At 36.1% G+C, this 16,488-nt stretch overlaps 1 protein-coding gene across 2 annotated transcripts in view; it reads left to right on the forward strand.

Annotated features, from left to right (window-relative positions):
• The first annotated feature begins 2,451 nt into the window (after positions 1-2,451).
• LOC148947036 (uncharacterized) overlaps positions 2,452-16,488 on the forward strand; it is a 35,830-nt gene continuing 21,793 nt past the window's right edge. Inside the window, exons 1-2 of one of the 2 annotated variants that reach the window (XM_089097234.1) lie at positions 2,452-2,594; positions 9,081-9,890. In XM_089097234.1, the coding sequence (XP_088953360.1) occupies positions 9,334-9,663 (330 nt within the window). In that variant the 5' untranslated portion in view covers positions 2,452-2,594; positions 9,081-9,333 and the 3' untranslated portion in view covers positions 9,664-9,890. Of the gene's footprint in view, positions 2,595-9,080; positions 9,891-16,488 lie in introns of those variants that run through there. The other variant, XR_016142459.1, reaches the window with a different exon arrangement.

Raw genomic sequence — 16,488 nt, forward strand, 5'->3', positions numbered from 1 at the left:
AAAATTGGAGGGCAACTAGGCCCCCTCCCCAGCTTATTTTTTTCCAAAGTCAACGGATTAAAATTTTGAGATATCCATTTTTTCAGCATAGTCGAAAAATCTAATAACCATGTCTTTAGGTGTATAATGACCCGCCACAGTCCCCGGGGGAAGGGCTGCAAGTTCTGAACTTTGTTCATTGTTTAAATATAGTATTTGTTATTGGGACCAAAAAATACAGCCATTTTTTTAGGGGGAGGGCTGTGCTTGGGGTGGATTTCTAAAAGGAGAATTTTTCTTTGGGAGGGAAATTTGTGATGAGTAAATATTTTAGGGTAAATGTAACACTGGAGGATCTTGACAGAATCACTATGCGAAATTCTTTTTAATTGTTTTACATTCTCTTTGCCAAATTTTGTATATGGAGATGTTCCGGGGCAGTTATCCAGGGTTATTTTTTCCGCGCGTTTTGTTTTCTGAGAAAGTTAGAAATTAAAGTTTTATTCAAATAAAAAATGCTAAGGAGAATTTTCAGGGTAGTGGATTTCCACAAGCGCTTTTACAGAGTGGGGGGAGGGATCCTCAGTGAGAAAGAAACTGTCTGGAGGGAATTTGACGGTGGGGGGGGTGCACTCTACGTTATATGAAATTTTCACGAAGGAGATTTTCGTGAGGGAGTCAGGGTGATCTGTAAGGAATAGGTCAAGACGAGATGATCCGTTTGGGCCGTGATACGTGTCGAAATCGACAAGCTGGTCCAGCCCGTAAGAGAGAGATAGATCATACAAATCCGACCCTTCCCTATCAGTATTTTTGCTGCGAAGCCACACGCTATGATGGACGTTGAAGTCTCCATGAAGGATAATCGGAGACTTAGCGTACTTGCCCCGAATATATTCAAGGGAGGCTTCAAGGTAGCTGGTAATCTGCTAGGTTAGAGGGTTATACACGGTACCGACAATCACGGACTTACTTGGGAGAGTCACCCTAACCCACAGAGCTTCTTCGCTAGCTGAATCTGGTATGTTCAGGCATGAATAAGGTATATGGCTCTGTAGATAAGCAGCGATACCTTCTTCTCCGCATTTAGCACCGTTAGTACGCTTTCGATCCCGCCTGAGGAGCGTTTATCCCTGTATGGCAACCTCACTGCTCTGAATTTCTCGGTTTAGATTGGTTTCAGTGATGCACATGATAGATGGCTTGACCGAGTTCACTAAGTGTAGGAACTGGTTAAACTTAGATCTGAGACCTCGTACATTGCAGTGGGCTACCGTAAGCAGGTCCGTTTGGATGGTCGGTGGACGTGCTACAGGTCGTCGTCGAAATGGCTGTTTGGTCTGAGGCTTTTTACTGTTAATCATAACCAGGTAAAAGAAGCTTTGCCGGGTGGTTAGCCCAATAAAGCCCAAAAATCCATTGCCATGCATCATTAGACGGGGAACGGTGCCACCTGCCACGCACCTCATTACCGCATCTTCAACATGGAGATGGTACCCCATAATGGACTAGGATTCGGCACAAGTGCCTCCCACTATGCTACGATATGCTTCGATAGAGATTCAGCTCAAACATTCCAATATACCAACAAATTAAAAAACACAGAAGAATTCAACATACAGCGTAATTCTACGTCGTTCACAAGGCTATAGTTTCCTTTATATGCAACATTCTTCATGCTCGTGACGCTGCATAAAGCTGCGGTCCTAGTAAGGTGAGATTATGTAAGGTCTTCCCATTGCAATTATGAGGTCGCACCGGCAAAACGTCTCCTCCAGAGATGAAGGTGGCGAAAGGAACACATGATGCACCAGAAACCCACAACAACAATCTAAGCTTCAGAGGAACTTAAGTCGTTTATGCTCTTATGCTTGTTGGGGTGTCTTGCTTGGGCTTGAATATTTTATTTACATATGATTTCAGTGAGTTCTGTACGGATGTTGTCTAAAATGTTAACGATCAATGTAATTTTACTATAATCCAGAGACTTGTATTCAAAATCCCAAAAATATAAAACTGGTTCCTGAATTATATTTTGTGATCTTAAAATTTTGTCGAGCTTTATGTAAATGTGAATTAGATTTTCAACATGTTCAGTAGGCTATAAAAAGTGTAAAGCAGGGTTGATATTTTCTTTCTTTTTTTGTCGAGAACGACTAATGGCAGTTTAATCTTTGAAATACTTGGTTCTGAATTTTCTAGTCGCGTAAGAGTTGGTCACTAGCGTTTTAGAAAAAGTGTAATTCTATATCAACGAAACCAATCAAACATTTTGACTTTTCTTTAGGGTAAGAAAGTGCAATATTTATTTCATGTCTTGAAAGCTTGAACTGAATTTTGTTTCAATCGAGTCAGTATAAGTCATTAGAACCTTAGTAAAGAACATTCAGTAATAAAAAAAAACTCCTCAAATGATTCCGATAGTTTTTGTGAAGAAAGTTAAAAATAAATCACCCTTTTAGAATGATAGGCCTCTAATTGGAATACAACCACCAATGGGATCAGTGGGAGCAATCCAAAGGGAAATAGTTGTTGGAGGAGGAGGAGCAATGAGCATCCTAATGCCACTCAATACAATTGGAATTGTCGTATTCTTTGTTTATGCAGTTATGAAGGTAAGAAAACACTCCCTAAGAAGATTAATGATTACATTTATGATTTTTTATTCTCTATCATAGCTGCTGATGAATAAGCATCTGTAAGAAGAAATAGGGAAGCACGAGATCGGCAAGTAATTTTGAAGGATTGGCAAACTGACTTAGTGCCAGCTGTAATAGCTCATGCCGAAAAGTTTGACTGCCATAGATCTTAAAAGAATTTCAGTTGTTGTATTTATACACCAAATATCAATTGAATAGAAATAGAGAACTATCCATATTCTAGCCTTATTAAAAAAAAAAATTATGTTTGTTTTGTTTGGATAGCTGTCATCTCTAGCTACATATCTGTTTGTTATGAATTCTTAAGAAAAGACATTATGTATATATTATAAACAGGAACTGAGTTCCCCCCAAAAGGGGTATGATCTTGCTTGAAATTATTGAATGGCATTCAATATGTATGAGAGTCTTAAAGATGTTGTTGACATAATATAAAATTGCTAATTTTTCTCGCAGAAAAGGGCGGTGATGCATTTGACTATCCATAGTATGTAGCAGAGGATTATTTAAAAAAGGATCATTTGGAATGAACATTTAAAAATCTAGTTCCCTGTTTAAGTAACCAAAGGATTCACGGCATGATAAATTACAGCATCATTGCATCATGGAGCACAAAACATTTATTTTATACGGAGGGGGGGGGGGAATTTTTTAGCATGATTTGAAAAACGATCAAAAATTAAACTTTAAAAATAAGTTTTTCAGCTGAAAGTAGGGAGCAACATTAAAACTTAAAACGAAAAAAAATTATTCCGTATATGCAAATTTCTATTTGTTTTAAGCTTTAATGTTGCTCCTTACTTTCAGTTGAAAAAAAAACTTATGTTAATGATTTAATTGTCTAAGTAACATATTGAGCTCTATAGCCCTTATAAGTGAAGATACATTATCATGCTCTCGTTTTTTTCTTTTGATTGGATTTCGCAGGGTACCAGAAATAGGAAGCAGCTATATCTACTTTAGAGGCCTTTCGGTACCGAAATTACGGAACTGCTTTCCTGATTTTAGATCCTAAAGAGCACCAGTCCTGGTGCCGAAAAGTTGATTTTGGCGAGAATGGCTTTAGAAAAATGGGCAAAAGTTACTAGATGGTTGTGTCGTAAATTATTATATATTTACTTGATTATTATAACTCAAGAAGTGGCATATTGACTGCTTCTCCCCTTCTTTGCCTTAGAAATGAATCACTAGCTTAGATCTAGTTAGTCGATGAATTAAAAATTGCAATTTTTCATGTTTCTAGTTTAAAATGAATTATCTTTGATGAAGTTGTGATTGACACGCGCAATTAACTTTTAGACTTGAACATATCAATGAATCCATTTTATTTATTTATTTTTTCAAGACAAGAAAAGGTATTATAATGTTTGTTATCTAGCTACCATTTAAAAAGATAGAATATATGCCAGGTTATTTCTATCGCCTGATGCTGCCAAAAGAGTAAAACATATTCCTGGAACACTCGTTAAGATCTATTCGAGTAAGCCAATGAACTTTCTGAATTTGCATACACAATGAATATAACTATGAAAGGATCAGGGGGACAAACCTCCCTCCTCCTCCGGGTGACAAATTACCCTCTAACCTCCTGGGACCTGGTGTCCACGTCTGTGGACACCCCCATAAAATATTTTTTGTGCAAAGGCCTCGCCATCTAGCAAAGATTCCGTTATTTCAACGTGCTATTAGGACGTGTAAAGTAATATAAGATATTTTTCAGAGATGTTTTGCGAATGTAATTTGTGTTTTTGCTAGCTATAAATTGCCCAAGTACGTAGATGAAAAAAAGCAAAGGTAAGAAAAAAGAAAAAAAAAAGAAAGTGGTGAAATAGAGTTATGAGAAAAATCAGGTGTACTCTCTTGATTGTAGACAGTGCTTAGATAGTTTTATAAGCAGTTAGTTTGATAAGTGCCATCTTTTGGAACTTGGAAAACCTCCATGTCCACGTCTGTGGACAGGCGGTTCCAATGGAGTAAAAACCTGGGGTTGATTTTTCGTAGTTCAAATCTTGATTTTAATGGGGATAGCAGAAGCCAATGATTGTTTTATTTACTAAATTGGCAACAACCTAGCCGCCACTCACCCATAAGAAATCGCCACCCCCGTAAAGTGTCCCTACCCACCCCCAATATGTCTCCCAAACCCATTTATTACTTAATTTATAAAAAAATTTTATTACCTTTTTTGCAAATAAAATAAACCAAAATCACAACCCGTAAGTCTGCTAAAAATTAAACTATATTGTTTATATTATTTTTTCATTGTTGAATATTTGGTTATTTTATTTGTTACACTTTTTATTTTTTTATTTTATGACCTTAAAAATATTTTATAGTTATGACCTATATTTATGACTTTTGTATTTTGTGTTTTCTGACTGTTACCTGTCGTGTTTTCGTTACAGTGGTAACTATGTGTTTTTATTGTATTATTTTGTTATTGTATTTTTTTTTTACTAAGAAATGCAAATTTGGTCCACTAGGGTTTGTGATAGTTCTTTTGCCAATCTCTATCTATCTATCTATCTATCTATCTATCTATCTATCTATCTATCTAGCTATTAGTTTCAAGCTTACTGAACCTGTTCCTTTATTGTAGTTTCCCTTGATGACGCCCTTGGAATGCTTGATGAGAGTGACCTGGACCTCTCTGATTTAGATGATGATGAGGAATGGATAAAAAACCACTCCTTGTCGTCTTCAGACTGTGATGATGAATCAGCTGTTGCAGCCATTCCGTCATCAAGCAGTTATGCTGTTCTTCCAGATGTTAAAAATGAAGAATCTGATGATGACGTACCCTTAGCAACCCGTGCCAAACGCTTGAAGGCTGACAAAGTAGCAGCAACCTTGTCCTGGAGGAAGTCTCGGCGGCTCAATAATCATCGTGGCCCGGACGTGGAACCCGCTCATTTCCAGGATCACGACAATTGGAGCACACAACAATTCTTTTTGCAATATTACCCGGAGAGCTTTTTCGAACGTATAGCTTTTTGCATGAACTACAACTATCAGTTAGCCCACCACAAAAGCTTGAATGTAACTCCAGACGAGCTGAAAATTTTTGTTGGCATTGTCAGCCTGATGGGGAACCTCAAGTTTCCTCGGATACGCATGTACTGGTCTGGGAATTTTAGGGTGGAAGCCATATCACAAAAGATGACTCGAGACAGATTCTTCACAATCCGGTCAAACCTGAAGTTTGTTGTTGATTCAGAAATCTCAGACGAAAAAAAAACCAAAAATAGGTTTTGGAAGGTGCAGCCGATCCTTGACAACTTCAGGAATATCTGTCTCCAGTTGCCACGTGACAGGAACTGTTTAATTGACGAACAGATGATACCCTTCCAGGGTATGTCGACTCTCAAGCAATATGTCCCTAACAAGTCCAATTCGATTGGATTAAAGAATTTTGTCCTTGCCAGCTCTTCAGGGCTGATACTTGACCTCCAAATATACCAGGGAGCCACCACCCTGGTAGAAAAGCTGGTAGCACATGGATTGTCAGCTGGGATCGTACTGCGCTTGTCTGAGACCCTACCTGCAGGTACATACCTCTATTTCGACCGATTCTTCTCATCTGTTAAGCTCCTCGACATGCTGGCTGAAAGAAAATAAATGCGACCGGAACTATCATGAAGAACCGTTTGGGCGCCAACGGCCCAACGCTTTTTACCGAAACAGAAATGAAAAGAAAGGGCAGAGAAACCTCTGTCATGTCTGTGTGCTCAGATAGAAAAGTAGCTGTGACCCAGTGGTATGATAACAAAGTGGTTCTCCTGTCTTCAAACTGCAAAGGTATAGAAGAGGAGACAGAGGTCAAACGGTATGACAAGCGCCAGGGGTCTTACGTGCAGGTCAAATGTCTACAAGTAGTCTCCGACTACAACACCTAAATGGGTGGGGTCGACCTTGTGGACCACATGATCAGCTATTACCGATTTGAGACGCGTACTAAAAAATGGACTGTGCGTCTGTTTCATCATTTTGTGGATGCTGCACTAGCCAATGCATTTCATGAGCTGAAAGGCCGTGGCCCAGAAGTTTCTGGTGACCTCAAACAGCTCATTGTTCTTCGTTTCAACGTGGCCGAGTTTTTGCTCAGTTCTGGAAGCTCGGAGTCACGAGGTCAAGAAAATAGCAACGAAGAGCCATTGGGTGAAACTCAACACCGTGTTTTGAGTGTGAAAAAGAGTGTGAATCCCTCCCCCATATGCCAGAGCTGCACTGCATCTACCAGAATTTTGTGACTTGGCGAATGCATCCCAGTGCAGAAGGCCTGGATGCTGTAAAAGGTCAAGACGGATGTGCTTGCAGTGTAAAATCATTCTCTGCTTGACACAAGACAACAACTGCTTCAAGAACTTTCATGAAGAGTAATGTTTTGTTTTCAACGTTTTGACGTATCTCTTTTAATAGACGAAACAGATTTTTACTATACACTTAGCTCGATAGGGACCCAATGTCCACACCTGTGGACATCCTCCAGAGGGAGGGAGGGGGGTCAACTTTTTTTTTTAGTTGATCAATTGTCAAAATGATTTTTTTAAGTCAACTACAAAGAAATGAACATAATCAGAAAAGTATTTCTATGGTCAGGTCTCAGGAGGCTAATACGATTTCTTGCATTAGTTTTCCATTTTTTTCGCTGGAAGCAAATATATCCATAATTAACATCTAAATTCCAGAAGCATCCTTCCGAATCTTATTTTTGTATTCAAAATGACTTCCAGTGGTTCCCTTATTGCCCTCCATAATTTTTTGAGATGAGCAGGAAACTAGAAATGGTTGAGTAAAAAAATATGTTAGAGAAAGTGACTTGTTTTTTTTTCACAAAATTTTTCGTTTCAAATGTATCTTTGATCTTCAAAAGACAACTACCTCTCTCGACTTCTGTTGTGGGGGCTTTGGAGCGTTCTATCTCTGGCTGCTACTAATTTGCCAAAGCTTAGGCTTCGTAACGCTATAGGTTATTTCATGCTTTATTTAAGCTTTATACTGTATCCAAATAAAATTTAGTGTATTTTTTCACACACTTTTTATTAATAAGGAAATGAAACGCTTTTTGTCGTTCTTTGGAACCTGAGAAAAAGTATAAGCGTTTTTATAATGTATTTTCAAAAGCTTCGTTTGGACCACACCGCTTTAACAAAGAAAATTCATAACATATAAACGAAGTCAATCCTATTCCAAAGAAGTTTCTGATTTCGATGTCACATTATAGGAAAAATTCAAAGCAGGGTTATGTCCAGAATTTTTGTTTGGGAGGAGTTTATAAAAAAAAACTTTAAAAAATGCAGCAAAAATGCGCTTTCGTCACTTATAACGAATCTAGCATAATTTTTTTCTTTTAGTGGAGGGGGGGTGTTCAATATGGTAACCACCTTTCCCTGGATACATTCCAGCTTCAAACACTCAAATATTCAAATGAAGTCTATTGTACGCAGAGCCAAAACGATTATCATAAAAAAATCTTCTGTGCGGCAAAACTATAGAAGATAGGTCAGGATTAAAGGTAAAACATCAAGTTCAAACGTCTTTTGTTGCAATAAAAAAAGGTAGAAATTCCTGGGAAATGAAAATTCTCTTTGAATTTCTGATTTGAAATCAGAAAATACTTTTTTTTTTTTAATAGAATGGATTTTGTGCAAGATCGGATTGCATTGAATGAAAATTTCTATATGTAAATGTTAGCAAAAATAAATAAATTTTATGGGTTCTGCGAGTTTATGGTGCAAGAATAGGTTTGAAAATTAGTATTAAGTAGACCAAGTCACTAAGACTGAGAATGCGTGAAGCTGAATAGGTGATGTCGGGCATCGAGGAGACCGATCAAGTGGGTTAGCTTCCCTTACCTAGCTAAAATTGCAAGTGAAAACGGTGTGTGCAGTAAAGAGAGAAAAAATAATATAGTCAAAAAGTAGAAAAGTTGTAGCAGAAAAGTAGTAAATAAAAGCAGCGCATAAGTTTGCTCTTATGAAAGTTAATCATAGAAAATGTATTTAGTCAGTTTTTTTGTCTCTGAACTAAAGCAAATTTTGCAAGGTTTTTTCTGTCAAAATTGCAGCTTTAAATTCTCAAGACAACAAGCTGTTGAAAAGTAATATGAGCCAAGTTAAATACTTTATTATAGAACTATAAAATTGATAGAATATTATAGAATTTTTGTTATCTTTTTAATTCTTTGACTGGAATTCTCGTATTTCACACCGTCATTTTTATAAGTTTTAGATCAATTCTCTCCCACGAAAACTATTTATAATTTTGCTTATTGCGTTTTTATTTTGATGATATTGATGGGTCACTTAGTTTTAGCATTCAATAGCAGTTTTTATGTTTACTGAAGTATTTAGTGGTTTTGCAAGTAATTAAACCTGATACAAGTATTTGTAATATTCAAGTTTATTGTTCAGTTTATACCTCTTTTTTAACCCTTACCAGGCTCAGCGGACGTCTCCAATGATTCATAAGAAGCTGAGCCGGTAGCAACTGAGCAGCATGTAAATAATCTACTAGGAACTAACCCTGTAACAGTTGAGAAAGTTGTGAATGATCTATCCGATAGTGAGCCTGTAACAACTGAGCCAGTCGTAAAGAATTTACTAGAAAGTGATCCCGTAATACCTGAATATGTTTTGTTTTAAATTATCTACCACAAAGTGAGTCTGTAAAAACTGAGCAGACTGTAAAAGATATGCTAGAAGTTGAAGCTGTTGCAACTAAGCAAGTTGTACACAATTTGCCAGAAACTGAATGTGTAATGATTGAACGAGCTGTAAATGATATACTGAAAGCTGAGCCTGTAACAACTAAGCTAGCTCTAAATAATATACCAGAACCAGAACTTGTAATAACAGAGCAAGCTGTAAATGATCAACTAGATAATGAGCCTGGAACATTTAAAGGAGTTGTAAATGATTTACCAGAAGCTGACCCTTTCACAACTAAACGAGTTGTAAGCAATTTACAGCAAACTGAATCTGTAATAACTGATCAAGTTGTAAACGATGTAACAGAAACTTAGTCTATAACAAATGAATAAGTCGTAAATAATCTGCCAGGAGCTGAGCCTATAAAAACTGAACAATTTGAAAAAGAGGCTGTCCAGCCAAACATGACGAGGAATATTACAGTGAAATGAAAACCACTGCTTTAACTGAAGACACAATAATTTATGTACCAAAGATTTCTTCAAATGGTGACCAAGAAGGAGTTGAATCAAATTTGCCAGAAATACAGGAAATCCAGGATGTCGACAAAAAAGGTGACATGATATTGAAACATGAAAATATAATAACAGTAACCGAAACACAAGTTAATCCGGATGTACATAATAATGAACTTGCAGCAACTGAGAACGTACTCTACTGTCAACAATTTGAAGATGATAATAAAGATGATGAAGGAATCACCTATATTCCTGAAGCTGTAAGAGATACTGAGGAAATAACCTAGATGACCAATTTAAAAGCCGAGGTCGAAAATAACGACAGCTTTGAAACAGATGCAGAAAAGCAAGAAAATATTTACAATGGAAATGAAACCTTAGATGATACTAAAGGTATGGTAAAAGAAACATGCGTTAGTAAACACAAAGACGCTGTCACAATGAATGAAACGGTTCTGTTGAGCCCCAATCAAGATCAAGTTGTTGACCTTCCAGAGTCAAAGACTATAATTACTACCAATCTTGACGATTTTGAAGATACTGAAATCTTAAATTCAATCAGAATGGAAGAAGAAAAAAAATGAAAAGGTATCTTCTCAAATTCAAATTGAAACTCTGAAAGACATCGATGAGCAAGAACAAATAGCTAGATGTGAATCTTATAGGGAGCCGAGCAGTAATACAAATAAAAATCTATTACGAAGTAAAGACCAAGAACTTGTGGAAGTAGAGCAAACAGATAAACCTCTCAGTCCCGAGTGTTGTAATACTGATCTTGAGGAATCTTCAAAACTGAAAGAAGCTGCTTCTTTACTTAACACTGATACTGATACTTTACTTTGCTTAGCACGAAATAGCTGAATTAACTCTGCTGAAAGATCAAGATAGTTTAAAAAATTAATGTCTCAATATTTGGATGATCATGGTACTGATGAGTAGAAAGTAGAAGAAACGCTGTCTTCCAAGAATAGCGGAAAAGCAGCGATTGATCCTATGCCAGATGAAACCAAGCCCGAGGAAACTCAATCTGCAGATCGGGAATTAAATTGTGATGATATAGAAGAGCCAATTGCTGAAATAGACCTTACAAGTCACTATAAAAAAACTGAAGATGGGCCACTCTTACAAGTTTCGACACCACATGAAGAATTTAAAGTACTATTGGAAGAAAAATGTACAGCCTTAGAAAAACCAGTAGATTCGGAACAAATGCCTTCAATTGAATTTAAAGAATAGATTGTTTCGTCAGGTGAACTAAAATAGGCTCCCAAAATGAAAGTGACCCAAAGACTCATGGGTCAGATAAAATTGAAGTAGAAACAGATAATTTAGTGGTTTTTGATAGGTTAAACCAAACTGAAATTTTAGGAGATAATACTAAAGCGAAAACACTCAATGAATTTGAAAAAAAAGAAAAGAAACTGATTTATCAGCACCGCTAAAAACATTAGTTTTGAAAACGACCACAAATATGGAGTCTAAAGACCCAGTCAAAGAAAGTAAACCAACTGTGGATGGAAACAACAGTGATTTATGCTCAATTAAAGTGGAACATGCAGTGAATGATCTTGTTATAGGAAACAAGTTACACGAACAAGAAACAAGTATATCAATGGCTGGATCTACTAAAGGGAACGCTGGTGATAAGGAAAAAACTGAAGTTTTTGAAGGAATTGATCAAGAAAGACAATCTAAAAATAATAAGAGTGGCTACAGAGAAGAAATTAATCATTTGGCTTTAGTGAAACCAGAAGACACAGTTTCTGATTTTGAAACAAATAAAGACATAAAAGCAATAAGAATAGATCATGGACTGGGTCAGCCTGTCGGACTAAATAGTAATGTTCATGAAAAAACTCGTATTTTGGAAACAGTAAGTAAAGAAAATGAATCTGAAAATATCAACATTGGTTGCACAGAGAATAAAAAAGATTTAGCTGTAGTTGAAACGGGAGGCATGGTAACTAATTTAGAAGGAAAAAAAGATATAGAAGCCTGGGCAGCAGTTGAAAGTATAACAGAGTCTTCTCAATACGACCAGACTGATATAGTAGAAAGGGTTGATCAGGAAAACCAGCCCAAAGACATTAATCTTGTTTGCAGACAAGATTTAGAACCTTGTCCTTCAGAGGTTAAGGATTGTGAACACCAATATGGTATCGATGACAACCTAGGGCTGACTGAAGTGATTCAATTCAATGCTTAGAAAAATCTAGAGCTACAAAAAGTGAAGCTGAATATTTAGGAGACGCAGAACTACTCAGGTCTTCTAATGAAAATTATAGGAAAATACTGGAAGTAATTTCTGTAGAAGACAGCAAGGCTGAACAAGAAAATGAAGAAACCCCAGTTCATATTGGTGCCAAAAATGTACACTCAGTTGATGAGACTGTGAGTCAATTAAAAGTTTATTTGAATTATGATAAGCAAATGAAAGACCTAACGTCTACTAATGGAGCTAGCGAACTGGAAAATCATAAAACGACCAGAGAATCAAATGAAAATTTATTTTTGGAAGTCAACAGTGTTCCATCGCAAGAGAATATTATCAAAAAAACAGCTGATGTTGATGAGAAGCCACAAAATTTTGCGGCTGCTCATGGATCAAAGGAGAAAAACGAAGATTACGATATACAGACAACAGGCGATACTTCGAGCACAATGAAAGATACAAATTTGAATGAAATTTCTCAAAAAGAACCAGGTGACCAAAATGGAAGAGAAATTCCTGACATGGCTCTATTTGAAAGAAAGATGAAATAAATAAAACTGCAGATGGTACAGCCTCAATAGATGATGATCGATTGTTAGAAATAGAAGAAATGATCGAATGTAATGTATCAACCTTTTTTGATGCTCCATTCAGGACTAAGTCCAAGGCCATTGCTGTAAAATCAAGTTTCCATGAAATTTCATTCGGGGAAGAGCCAGTTGAAGTCGACGAAGCTATTGAAAAAGCTGTTGCCTTTACATACGTAAGTGATATCACAAGTTACGCCTCTGACTGTGTTGAAGATTTACTAAAACAAGTAATAGCAGATGATTTACCCGATAGGAAGGGCAAGATTGACGATGAGATTACCAATTTGGAAGTGATGAAAGACGTGCAGAACGAAGTTTTTGAATATGTAAAACAAGAAAGGGATATACAATGAATGAAATTCAATCTACCAAAAATATATGCTCAATCTTGGAAGTATTTAAGCATCTGGATGATTTAATCTTAAATTAGTCATTCCCATCTGAATACGAGTTCTTAGAGAAGCAAGTCACGGAACTTGTTGCCCCACGTTATGACGTGAAAACAAACCTGGAAACAAATGAAGATCCTGAAAAGATGCAAACGTCAAGCATCGATACAGAAGTCTCTGGGAATTAAGTAGAAGAAGAGAATCCTGCAGAGGTGGAAGAAGAGTTGAGGCCTGAATTTCAGAGCAAATACAGTAAATATTGCATTGGAATGAGAATGTTAATAAACATAAATTAATCGTTATCGTGTGAATAGTTAATGGAATAACGCTTTGAAATCCATCAGACTGATTCTGTCGATGGCTATATTTCCTTTTGCTTTGTTCTTTGCCACATTTTGCATAGTTTATGCTTGTTCACGTAAAAATGCAGTGCTAAGAATCTCACTGCTGGCATTTATAATGGTAGATTGAGTTATCCATAGATTCATCAAATAAAGTGTGAGTCGTAAAATTCTAGAGTGTCTTAAATGGGAAAAATAAATAAAGGGAATAGGAAATATGGGTCATATTCATTTGAAGGCACTCAAGATAAAAGGTTACCTTATCTCGAAATATTCAGAAAATGGCATTGCAAAGCAAACAAGTTGAATTTTGAACGGGAACTTTTCTGTCAGCAAACAATTTTCTGTGTATCTAAACTCTTCCCCTGTATTTTAGCCAATATCCGTATTTCAGATATGTATCCAGTTCACACTAAACTTTTGGCAATTAGTCATTTCTTTTGTCAAATTTGAAATTATCATCTTATACTTTATCATCCCCTATAAGTATACTTCTTACTAGAAGGATATAAAAGTGAACATTTTATTTTCGGTTTACCATAAATTCTGTAGTGCAGTCAAACACAGTCAATTGAATAATGCTGTACATTTTTCTTGTATTCTCTTTTTGTTGATCTTAAAACTACCCATAGAACATATTAATTTCAACCTTTTTTTCTCCTTTCACCAGATTTATAGGTTATTTATAGAAAGGATGTCCCATAAATTTCACATAATTTTGCAGATTAATGCTTCTGGCAATTATTGTTGAAATAATATGAAGCTTTCTTTATTGAATGCATTCGAATATATTTAGAATATGCTCGTCCATTATGAAAGACGAAGTCGTTTGGGTTCAATAAAAAATTTTGAAGAAAAAAACAACTGACATTAAAGCACTGAAATGATTTAAAAGTTCCTTTTCGAATTGTTGTTATAGAGTCAATAGGTGTTTGCTTATTCGTGGGGTTGTTTTCAAATTTTGAATTTGAGATACACAGTGCAGTCTCTGGTATGCAAACATATTCTAGAAATTAAAATGAACTCTTAGGGAGTGACTCTAAAAGCAAAAATAAATATAATTCGCTATTTATTTCTCTATACATTATCTGACAATTTGAAGTCATTTCACGAAAAATTGCTTCAATTGCAATGTAAGGTAGGCCTACTGTCAAGGTTTTATACTGCATGCATAATCGCGTTTTCCTCTAACATATTTCTTTATGGGAGAAAATGGAATCAAACAGAGAAGTAAAACTCTCCTAGATTTGAGACTGATGATTTAAGCATCCTAGATTAAAATGTTATCAAAATAAATGAGCTTTTAGAGGTTTTGCGAGTTTAGGGTGCAAGAATAGGTTTAAAAATTAATGTTTAGAAGGCAAAGTCATTTTGACTAGGTGAAGGTGATTTGAATAAATGAAGGAGGAAATTTGAGGTTGGGGAACAAGGAGATCGATATGTGGACAGCTTAACCTATTAAGGTTGTATCATTAGTAAAGACAGCAGTTGCAGTGAAGATTTTAAGAGTAGAATAGACAAGGCACAGGGTGTTATTTCACAGTTGAAGAAAGTTTGGAAGAACATGAAGATGAACATGAAGAGACTGACCGTCTCTCCAACAGTAAACAGTGCAAAAAATTCAGTTTAACCAGCGTTCTTCGGCTATAATGAAGGAAACAATGAGATGGCTAGAACAAGTTTTGTGGACGAAGGATGACAGATTGCCAAAGATTGTCTTGTCGGCCAACCGTCTAGGACCAACTCGAAAGCAGGTTGTCCCCGAACAGGGTGGGAGTATGTCGTAAGGAAAAATTAATGGAAATGGGAAATTCCTAGGAGACTGTAAAGAGGGAGGCTTTAAATATATTGGGACGGAGGGGGAGTGTGCGTAGCTGTGTTAGTTTCAGGTGGCTAGGTGCTGCAGTGAGTTGTTAGCAGTAGTATTAGTAGTATTTAAAGTTGCCCTAAAATTGACCTGAAGAGTGAGAAATAACTACTAGGTCAATCTTTGCATAGGTAGAATGAACTGAGAAACCCAAAGATTAGCCATCGTGTTTTTGCAATCTTTATATGGGCACAGAATGCAGACTCTCCTTCTTTGACAAATGATTTCTAGCGATAGCTTACTACTAGCTTCATATAAGATATGACGCTATTGCCATCTTCAGCTCGTTTGAAAAATTTAATTTGGCAACTGAATCTTTTAGAAAGATAAAACCGAAAGAAATTTTAAAATAATCAAGATTTTAATAAAATTCCTCCATCAAAATTGAATATTGAAAAGTAGCCTGATCTGATAGTAAGATCAAAGATAAAAATGTTTTAAAACTGAGCACAAAGTGGACACATTTTAAGACTATATAGAAAGCAGAGCTTCCTCTCACTGCCATCTGTTTTATGTTCAGCAGTTTTACCAAACACTCTTTACAGGGGAGCAGCCAGTGGCCCTACCCCCACCTGTCACTAAAAAAATTCGAAAATTGCAGCAAAGTGTGGTGCTTAAATGGGTTGGGTTTTCGTTTTAGTGGTCCCCTAATGTTTCATTATTTTGGGGATCAAATTACGGTATTTCAGGACAATATGATGGGTTTTGTAAAGATATAAAACAACCCAATAATGCCAATAAAATGAGTTTCTTTGGCCATATGAATAAATATATTCCATCGCTTGATGAACTCTAAGAGTTCAGCTCATTAGAGGCTGAGAAGAAAAGCCGTGTTCACTTCACTCCTTCATTTATAAGCTCTGATAAATTTGCAATTATCAGTCAACATAAAAACGAAAAAAAATATTTAAAACAGTCTAAAAACTCGAAATAAAGAAGTATTAATGTAAATAAGATGACAGCATTGATATAACAAGTGTATAAAAGAAAAAACAAAAACTAATAAGATTCGAAAAAAAGCTCTCTAGTTTTAAAACTTCGAATGATGAATGAAAAAAAATGAATAAAATAAAACGAGTATATACATAATACAATAATGGCAGTCTGAGAGAGAGCGCAGTACCTTTTGGGGAGGATATTTTCGGTACGTTGTTTTAACTCTGCGTTTTTTTTAGAAAAAGAGAGAAAACACAACTTTTCTGCACTTGTGCTTCCATCTTGTTTTGTTTTTCTATTTTTTCCTTTTTTTAGTAGGGAGTAATATGGGCCTATCCAATTTTAA

This window comes from Artemia sp. Qi Xiang Cuo, chromosome 11 (assembly GCF_049724085.1).
Source record: "Artemia sp. Qi Xiang Cuo chromosome 11, ASM4972408v1, whole genome shotgun sequence".
Classification (NCBI taxonomy): Eukaryota; Metazoa; Arthropoda; class Branchiopoda; order Anostraca; family Artemiidae; genus Artemia; species Artemia sp. Qi Xiang Cuo.